Source organism: Ananas comosus, unplaced genomic scaffold (genome assembly GCF_001540865.1).
Source record: "Ananas comosus cultivar F153 unplaced genomic scaffold, ASM154086v1, whole genome shotgun sequence".
Classification (NCBI taxonomy): Eukaryota; Viridiplantae; Streptophyta; class Magnoliopsida; order Poales; family Bromeliaceae; genus Ananas; species Ananas comosus.
The window spans coordinates 20,906-31,467 of NW_017890653.1; the positions used below are offsets into that span (position 1 = coordinate 20,906).

Below are 10,562 nucleotides of genomic sequence, written 5' to 3' on the forward strand. Positions count from 1 at the left end.
GTCCCTGTCTACCTCTCCATCAACACCTATTTTAGTATCCTCCCTACTGTCGCCGAAATCGATGGGCGGCGACGGTGTAGGAGGAGAAGGGGAGCAGGTGGAGAAAAAATTGGAGAAGAATCGTGGCCGATTGAGGTGGAAATAGCGGCGGATCGAAGGGGCGGCTGAGGAAGCTCAGGAAGAAGACAACAACGGCGAGGGGCAAAATGGTCATTTTACACACCGTGACCCTCTCTGTAAACATTTTTCATTTTACAAGAAGGCAAAGTGTAGGTTTTTAAATGTCAGGGGGGAAAGTGAAAAAGCGGGTTATTACAGGGAAATTTTCTGTAATTTAGCCAAAAAAAAAAAAAAACATTCCCAGCAGGTAAAACATGCATGTGACAAAACATATATATTACCCAAGCATAATCCTCAATTATTAGATCATTAGGATCCACGCCATAGTAGAAGAAACTTTTTTTTTTTTTCTTTGGGTTGCATTCTAATAAAATAAGCAACAAAAATCTATGCCAGCTAAGCTTTGAAACCAACTTGTATGTAATAATTAGCACATTAATTCTAACACATGCATGTACACAGTACTTTTACCTGGTCAACGCCTCCACGCTTCAAGTTGCAAATATATTTATCATGTGAGAAAACATAAATTTCATAAATTTCCAACTCATCCCTAATAAATTAATACAAGTTGTAAGAGAGAATCATGATATATAGGAATCAATTGGCACAACCTAGTGTAATTAATAGAAGGTTGGATCTATATCCTATTTTGTCCTTAATTTTAATCATGTGGTTGATTTTAATATGGCCCATGTTTTTAATCATTGTTAAATTGACCTGCGCCTAATTAAATTAACTAAGAGAGCTTAAAAGCAAGCTAGGATTATAATTAATAATTGGGTTGGTAATAGGGGGAATCAATTAATTAAGCTCCCCGTATATATTATTTAGTTCAGTTCTAGATCAATAATTACTTCAATTAGAAATAAAATGATCGGATTAACAATCGAATTAAGCTAATATTCATTGGGTAATCAGATCAATAGACGAGTTGATGATTAGATAATCTTTTTGGTTGGTGCATGGAAATGCTACTTAACCAAATCTTTTTCATCCAAGAGAAGTAGGACGAATTATTATTAGTCTATGATTTATGGTCATGATTCACTAATTATAGTTAATTATCGGAATTAATAAATCTGATGAATATATAATTCAATCCTTAATTTAATCAATTGGATCTAAGATCCAAACATAAACAATTTGGGTCAAACACGACTTGTTCATCGACCAAACTTAAGCCTTTTTTTTTATTATTGTTAAACACTCATAAACATTTGTATAATTATTGGTAATCTTACAATTTTTGGAAAGTTAATACAAACCGTGTAACCTTTCTAATCATTTTAATCAATCACTTAATTCTGAATTTCATTAATCTTTTTTACATTTTTTTCAATCTCATTATAACCAATATCTTAAATACATTTAAATTATCAAGCATTCGAAAAGAAGAGGGCGTCGATCAGGTTATTTGGTTTTTATATAATTTGGCAATTTAAAATGATAATTAAAACAATCATAAAATTTATATTTTTTATTTTAATTTATTTAATTTGAGTTTTTTTTTTTTGAGGAAAAACACGCCCTAAGGCGAATTTATTTATCAATCGGGAGGTAAAACATTCTACACCATCTGTAGTGCCATCTTTCCAATTCCCATCAACCCATACATGTAAGGAAAATGTTGTAGGTTCTTGAATCAGAGTTAAGTTCTGAATGCTAATCATCACTATATATGTTCTCTTTAGAATTAATATAAGGCCGTCTAGCCACGGGCCCGTGAAATGATGGTAGTGACACAGAAAGACTTATGAGTTGTCATGTCGTCATGGCTTTATTAGTTAGGATAAAAAAAATTCAAGAGGACAGAGACTTCTCCGCATTATCAATTATAAGGCCTATATTGGATGCGAAGCAGATACGTCGTGTCTGCTCATAGTTAAAGAATAAGCTCCATAACAGATGAACACAGAAAGCTTTATGAGTCGTCATAGCTTTATTAGTTAGGATAAAGAAAATTCAAAAGGACAGAGACTTCTCCGCATTATCAATTATAAGACCTCTATTGGATGCGAAGCAGATACGTCGTGTCTGCTCATAGTTAAAGAATAAATGTACCAACGTCTCAGGCACTTGTAGGCGGAGCGGGTAAAGTCCATTAAAGTTAGATAGTCCGGGGGCTTAGTGAGGCTCCAACTGATAGAGAAATTTAATCTGAGTTAAGTTAACATATTATTTTCTCGCACATGTTTCACAGACCCCAAAAAAAAAAAAGTCAATAAAAAAAAAGTACCAATGGTAACACTTTGCATCGCATTTCTCCGGTCCCATCCCCTCTCTCCATGCTTATAAATGCAATGTAATTAACCACACCCAACGCATCAAAGGGTGCAAGATCCAAGAAACACATTCTATTTATTTATCTCTCTATAACTCTTTTCTTCTTATTCTCTATCTATAGAGATTTAGAGGGCTCCTTCAAACTCTTCTCAACCTCTCCTTCATGGCGAGCACGGGCTCCGCGGCCGCTGCATCAAATGGCGCCAACGCGAACCCGGTCGTGCCAACCCCTCCCCCGTCCATGGGGAAGATGATCACCGTCCTGAGCATCGACGGCGGTGGAATAAGGGGTCTTATTCCTGGAACTATTCTCGTCTATCTCGAATCCAAGCTCCAAGTATAGTTCTTTTTTTTAAGAACAAAATACAATTCTATCGGTTTATTCATTTAGAGGATGAGCGGAGACAGTCGGGTCTGAAGAAAAGAAAAAAAAAGAAAAAAAAAAACTTTATTATTGTGTGCGTGTGTGTGTTTTGTGCATATATATATATATAGCTAATATGTATACTGATATTACATATATAACCTATATACTATATATATATATAGTTGAGCTAGAATACTATTGGTAGCAAACCGGCACTTTTGCCACCCATTTGTTTTCGATGATAGAGCCTCCAAATTGATGATCGACACCATTGAACATGATCTATACTATTTGAAGTATTTAGAAATCAAATTTCATACATTTTCGATATTGTTCTCTAATCCATCGAGTGGACACAAAAATGAACGGCTGAAATTGAATATTCTTTAAAAAATGATGCTAGGAGTCTTGTAATCAAGATCAAGAGTATAGATCTTATTTTAAATAGTTTTAAGAATTTTCTAACAAAAATTTAATTGATTTGGATATCTTTACGCCGTTAAACGAAAAAACGCCTCATATCGACCATTAAAACTATAAATTTTGAAACCCTTTGATCATTAGGCAAATGATGTAAAAAAGATTTAAAATTTGATTTCTAAACACTTCAAGTGGTATAGATCATGTTCAACGATGCCGATCGTCGATTTGGAAGCTCCATCATAAAAAACAAATGGGTGGCAAAAGAGCCCGTTTGCTATCGATAATATATTCTGAGTTAACTCTATATATATTATATATATATATTATATATAATAATATATATATATTATAGTATATATATTATACTAGTATATGTTAAGTTGGAGTCCGCACCCGCAAACTTAAATAAACTTTCGATAGAAGTTTTCATGAGTCTTATCAGGGGGAGGATTCTTTTATATTTTTTCTTTTTTGAACGTAAGTGGTTTTCTTTTTATATTTTTAATAGTTTACTAGTTCGTTTCGAATGGTCTTATCAGTGTAGAATGTTTAATTAAGCATTTAACAATGGTAACCAGTTAAATTAGCTAATTATAAGCACTATCAAATTAAGTATATATAGATCTATGTGTATACGTACATGTAGTAGTCTCAATTCCAATCCTGCACCAAGAAAAATAGGAGAGTGCAAACAAAGCAGTTGTGTCAACAAAGCGAACATCGATATGGCTATAATAAAATTAGGAGTGTGTTTTATCATACACCACCGAGAACGAAAAGAAAATCAATTACAGGGAGGCAGTCCTGCTATGGTTGATTACATTCTATATATAGAGAAATCGATAGAGAGTTCTTTAATTTGTTCTCGCACCGTTATTGCTGCCGCACCCTAACATAAACCATAACGCGTTAACTTCGACTCTTTTTTAGTGAATCGAAACAACTTGATATCTGAAAGTTCAGTCTTAAAAAATGCCGTTTAGAGAAAGGTAAAAAATAAGATGCTTGCCAGGTAGCAATGTGGTTTGCGAATTGATGCCTGCTGCAGCGTAGCTCTCATTTTCATTTTACGGTGAGTCGACCGAGTCTTATTGCCGGAGCATCCACCAAATTTACTCCAAGTATCGATACAACCTGCACTAAAAACTGAAAAAAGTTTAACAAAATTTGAAGTTATGATTTATACTGCTGAAATTGAGTTCACAAGTTTAATCTGGTGCCTATTATACTCCCCAAAAAAAAAAAAAAAACAATAATAATTTGAAACACATTTTAAAGCAATGTTTAGCAACTTCATTGGATAATACACAAGACAAAACAAGCTTATGACCAGGCTATGAGATTTGCTATTTGTACAGGAATATTCAAACACAAAATTATCTTTAATATATACGCATATAAATTGAGGAGAAACAAAATTGATGCATTTAACCTCCCTGCTGCAAAAGTGGGCAATTTCTTTCTTAAAGATTTTACATTAGTTTGGCCATAGACACACACACAAAAACGCATGGAATCTTACTCTGATCCTGCACCAAGAAAACTGAAGAACACAAGCATGCAGTAAGACATAAGTCCTTTTTTTTTCAATATTCTTATGAATAAATTGATAGATCATATATGGGAGTCATATATGAGTCCAGTACTAATAAAATAGAAGAACATAATCTATAAGACTTTAGCCATCTATTGCTCCTACAATGAAATTGATAGACTACAATATGAATTTTTTTTTTTTTTTTTCAACTCATGCACTGAAAAACAAAAACAGAGAGAATAAGTAATTAAGTAGTATGATTTTAATCTTGTTCGTGTGCCTGATAAGGAAAAAATAGATTTGAGCGCCAATAGAGAGTCCTATTCCTTACATGTTCTTGTTCTGCCAAAATAGAACATAAGCAACAAAACTTTACTCTTGTTTTATATTTTTGAAAAAATTGAGAGAAATATATATATAGGAGTGCCATACCATTACTACAGCCCTGCACCAAGAAATTAAACAAACTTAAAAAGCTTTTGTCACCCTTCTCTTATGTTCTAACTCATGAGCGAGACTCCAGTCTTATTTGCACCTCTAGAGAGAAATTACTGCACAATTAGTCATATTTAACTTTAGAATGCAACTGAGATATGCTAGCAACAAATGTAGTATTCATTACATTGTTTGTTTTATAAGACCAATCCGTCCTGTGAGCATAACATCATGTATTAATTATAGGGCGCAATTAGCGCTAAATTCCATTTTATTATGTATCCAAACCATAAAGTAAGGGTGAAAAACATAAAAATTTCTAATTGAGGACGCTAATTAAAAACGAACCTGACTGCTGCTGCATTATCCGAAATAAAAAAAAAAAAAGGTGAGTAATCCTGAAACAAATGAAACAACCTTGTTAGTTAAGATCGATTGAGACGTAGTTCATTAAGACCGAAATGAATTGCACTTAATTGCAGAGGGTATCATGAGCGAGATGAAGGGTGGTAAAGTAAGCACACAATATGCATCATCATAATCACGATCTGCAAATGCTATTCAATCATCCTGATAGGGATGTGGGCAATCTTGGGCCAATCAAGGCCTATATTCTCTTGGCATCGCTCCTTCAACACGGGGTGACACCCATAGATGAGTAGAGTACACAGTGAAGTAGGCAGATCTGGAAGTGACCGGATGAGATCAGTATTATGCACTACCAAACACAGGAGGAAGCACAGTTTTGTCATGCTCTGGGGTAGCGACTGAAGGGAGCTTGCATTCTGTATTTCTAAAAATTTGAGGGCAGCGTGATTTTGCAGTAGCCATTCCTCAGGTAAGCTGGTGAGGTGCGAAGCATCAGAGATAGTCAAATTGCTGATGGAGGAGAGACTTCTCAATGGCTCCAAGAGCAGGAGCGCGTGGTGGTCAATTGATAGTTTACCAAGCTTCAAAAAGCAGTCCTCTGCATTCTTTTGGCCGACATCGTTTGGGAACGGAGGCTGCAGCAGGGCAACTCCAATTAGCTTGTCACACCCTTCAATTTCTAAAGAATGGAGAGATACGAGAGCTTGTATTCCCCCTAATGATGACAGTTCTCTGCAGTTCTTTATTTCTAAGCGGGAAAGCATCGTCCACCGTGCACACACTTGTCCTGGGGGAAGGGATTTTATCCTTGCACAATTGAGTAATTCCAACTTAGTGAGAGAGGTTAAATTCGCTGACCACAGCAGTGACACCTCAAGGTCGCCACATGACCCAATAGTGAGTTCATTGAGTACAGAGGGCAGTTGGATGTCTGAGATCCCACGTTTTGTCAACTTCAGACACTTTTTTATGTGCAAGTATTTTATGGCTTTGAACTTCCCAAAAAACTCTAGTGGAACATATTCGAGCTTCTCACATTGTGTGATGGCTAATGTTTCAAGAGCCTGAGAATGTTCTTGCAGCTGCAAGAAAGAAAAGATGTAAAAGATATTTAAGTCCGGGCAACCACAGCTATGCAAATTCGAATTGGTGTTTTGATATAAGGGTAAACTTCAAATTGCCTTCCGTGTGATTTAACTCATTTTCACCTTGCCACTTTGCGGTTCAAAAGTTTCACTTTGCACTTCTATGGTTTAATTTTTATTTCGTCAAAAAAATTCTATATAAAATAGCGTGGCAAATTAAAAATGTTAAAAAAAAATCAGAGGATAACAAAGTGAAAAGTGAACTAAACCAAAGGAGGCAAAGTGTAATTTTTTGAACCAGGGGATGACAAAGTGAAAATAGGCTAAACCACGGGTGGGAAGGGACAAATTGATACGTTTTGAACTACAGGGGGGCAAGTGAAAATGAGCTAAACATCGGGAGAAATTTGAAGTTTATAAAATAAAGCACTTACATTGTTCTTTGCGTAATCCTGATTTATTGTTGGAAGAGCGGTCAATCCGACATTAGAAATTTCCAATTGTCTTAGACTATAAGGCAGAGTAGGAATTTCCGTCAAATTAGGGCAGCTATTAATTTCCATAGTATGAAGTTGAGGAAACATGCACCGGTCATCTACTCCAATCCACTCCTCCAAGTTAGGCATGTCATCAAAGAATAACTTCTTCAATGATGGAAAGGCACATCCACTGCTGCTTCTGATGAGTGAACAATCTATTTGCTTTATTGCATCCAGTCTCCGCAAGCGAAGATATTGGAGCGAAGAAAACTGCCCAAGAGGTGGGAGGTGCTCCCATCCTTTACAATCACTCAATTCGATGAATGTCAAATTGACAAGAGATAGATTTGTCATCCAATATGGAGATTTAGCACCTTGGTATTGTGCAATGCACATTTTCTTGAGATTGATATGCGGGCAGAGGTTATCGAGGAGCTGTTCATCTGCCTCTGCACTATTGAAGCGTTCTTTAGACCATATCAATGATAGTGATTTGAGATATTTTTTCTCGTTTAAATTGGCCTCAATGGCTTCTTCATAACTCCTCACCTTTTCAAGTTTCCTAATACACAGGTGACGAAGGTCCCTGAGGTTCTTTAGTTCACCGATTTTGTAACCACTCTCCTCTCGAACAATAAAATTTTCTAATTTGTGGATGAAGGATAGTTTGCTAATAAAAGGAATATTTCTTATCACATCATTGGAAACAACTAATGAACGCAAATTGACCAAGTTGGTCAAGCCATCATATTCAATATTTTCGTTCATAACTTGCCCTTGTGAAAGAGATAGGTAGCGGAGGTGTATCAAGCTACTAAGTGCATCGGGCAGTTTATGAGAGTGAATATTCACATCTAAGATCAATAAGCGTAACTTTTTAAACCTTTTTATAACCTCGAGAAATTCAAGTGCATGATCTGCATTATGCTCATTATCCTCTCTAACAGAAATGACAAGAGTGCGCACATTCTTAAGATTGGAGATCTCTCTGATGGAAAGAAGATTTATCATATCAACAGATAAATGTCGAACTGTTTTTGGAATAATATATCCTGCAACATCACCTTCTATTCTGATGCATTCCCCTAAAGAAACTGATTGTGCTAGGTCATGTAGCAGATCGTGCATCAAATACTTTTTAGTAAATTTCAACCCATTATCACTGATTTTGCAAGTAAAGAATGATTTTCTTGTCAGAAGATTTAAATACTCATTTCCGATATCGTCTGGCCTTTGCCTGCCACAAATAGATTCTAAAATCAGACCCGAACCAATCCACATATTGACCAACTTTTTCCTCTTAAACATATGATCCTGTGGAAATAAACTACAATATCTAAAGCAGAGTTGTAAGTTTGTGGTTAAGTGATCGTAGCTTAATCTCAAAATTGTCATAATGCTGTCCTTTCCATGTTGTAATTTCATGATGTCTTCTTCCAAGATTTTCTTCCAATATTCATAGTCCATGCGGTCGTTCAGCATTCCTCCTATGATCTTAATTGCCAATGGGCTTCCTCCAAGTTTCTTCACTATCTGCTCACCGATCAGCTGCAAGTTTTCATAATCACCAGGGTTCACACCGAGAAATGCATGCTTATTGAAAAGCGACATACAGTCGCTCTCCTCCAACTTATTTAGATTTAATGATTCCCGTTTGCATTTCATCACTTTTGCCGCCATATCCACAACTGAACCCATCCGAGTTGTCAACAAGATCTTGCTTCCTCTCTGTCCGAATTTCAAAGGAGCAACCAATTTCTCCCACTCCGTGGTGTTATCATCGTTCCAAACATCATCCAGTATGAGCAAAAACCTTTTTGATGTAAGTTTTTGTATAAGATCCTTATGGAGAGCATCTAGAGTAGTTGAGCAAGAGTTGTTTAACATTTTTCTTATTATCGCAGCTGCATCAAAGTCCAGAGAAACGCAGACCCACATAATCGGGCTGAAGTACTCTCGCACCCTTTCGTCGCAATTGACTAGTTGAGCAAGAGTGGTCTTCCCGAGCCCGCCCATACCAACAATTGTAAAAGCGGAGACGTTGACATCGGCATCTCCCGGTTTGATCAGCCATTCAACTATCAGGTCCCGCTCCTCGTCTCGTCCGAGCACATCAGTTTCGGTTAGCAAGGAGCCAGTCTCGCGAGCATTCTTAACGTCCTCGAGTTTCTGACGGTTAAGGCCAGGGCCATATAACCCAGTAACAAGATGAAGGAGTGGCCCCATACCGGCAATGACCCGATCCAGCCCCTTGACGGCCTCCCTCAACCGCTTCAGTGTGTCATCGCTAAATATACGATTAACGAAACTATCAAACTTTCTCTTGCAGTTAGATAGAATACCACGCACCTTGTCATCTCGATCTCGTATAGTCTTCTTCTGTAACTCGTAGTACTCCAGCTCGTCGAGCGCGTCCTCCGCGTTCTCCACGGCGTCTCTGAGCTGCCACAGCCACGTTTCCAGCGCCTTGTTCTGCGCCATGACCGGCGCACCCTCCTCGACTGCAGTCAAGACTGCCTGGACCTGCGGAAGTGCCTGCTGCAGCCGTTCGAGCTCGTCCTGCATGCCGCTGGTCGCCGGGTACACCTCAAGGTAGGATAAGCACGTGCTGACAAGATTGTCGATGATCGCCGACGCCACCGATTCGGCAATGAAAGGTAAAGCCATTATTACGATCCTCCTATATAATGGCTCGAGCTCCTACTACTTCACCACTACTCGATCGGGCAATTGATCAAACTCCTGGAGTGAAACAGTTGGACGAAGAGGAAGAAAGATTTAGGAGGAGAAATAAGTTCTCCAATGCTGACATCCAAAGTGGAGGACACCGGCTACGAAATAATTAAGCATGACTGCTTTATTCGACAACAAAATTAAGCCCCCTACTAACTAAGTGGGTGTGTTGATTCCCCAATTTTCTTTTTTTTAAAAAAAAAAAAAATTTGAAAACCAGTGCATGTTTTTCGGGGAAAAAAAATATAATTTTTATTTTTTGAATAGGGAAGAGAATTTTAGGATAAAATTTAGAAACTAAACAAGCTAAATAAAAATAATAATAAAAAATTGAGCTAGAAAATTATTTTCAAGAATATATTTTCAGAAATCAAAGACTAAATCAAAATATGCCCACTTTAATTCAGTAGCAAGCAAGTTAAGCCTCTGGAGACAAGCAGTTTGTTTCAAATTAATTTCTAACAAGCATATAGCTAGGACATACCAAAAGAATAAGGGAAAACTTTAAAAACCCCTCCCCGTGGTTTCGTGCATTCTCACTTTGCTACCCTGTGGTTTAAAACGTATCAATTTGCCCCCCTGTGGTTTCGTTTTTATCTTTTTGTTATCAATTTTATTATTATTTTTTTTAAAAATCAATGACAAAGTTAAAATTAAAGGATACTAAAGTGCCTATTCGATAAATATAGATGGTTATCTGAAGTTTTTTGTATATAATTTAACGAAAT

At 36.8% G+C, this 10,562-nt stretch overlaps 1 protein-coding gene across 1 annotated transcript; it reads right to left on the minus strand.

The window, feature by feature from the left end:
- Positions 1–5,404: 5,404 nt before the first annotated feature.
- LOC109704023 (putative disease resistance protein RGA4) lies at positions 5,405–10,041 on the minus strand. Its single transcript, XM_020224765.1, has 2 exons — positions 7,057–10,041; positions 5,405–6,619 (listed from the first exon to the last, which is right to left on the minus strand). Exons 1-2 carry the CDS (start codon positions 9,766–9,768, stop codon positions 5,726–5,728), a joined length of 3,606 nt encoding a protein of 1,201 aa, XP_020080354.1. The 5' UTR covers positions 9,769–10,041; the 3' UTR covers positions 5,405–5,725.
- Positions 10,042–10,562: the final 521 nt, after the last annotated feature.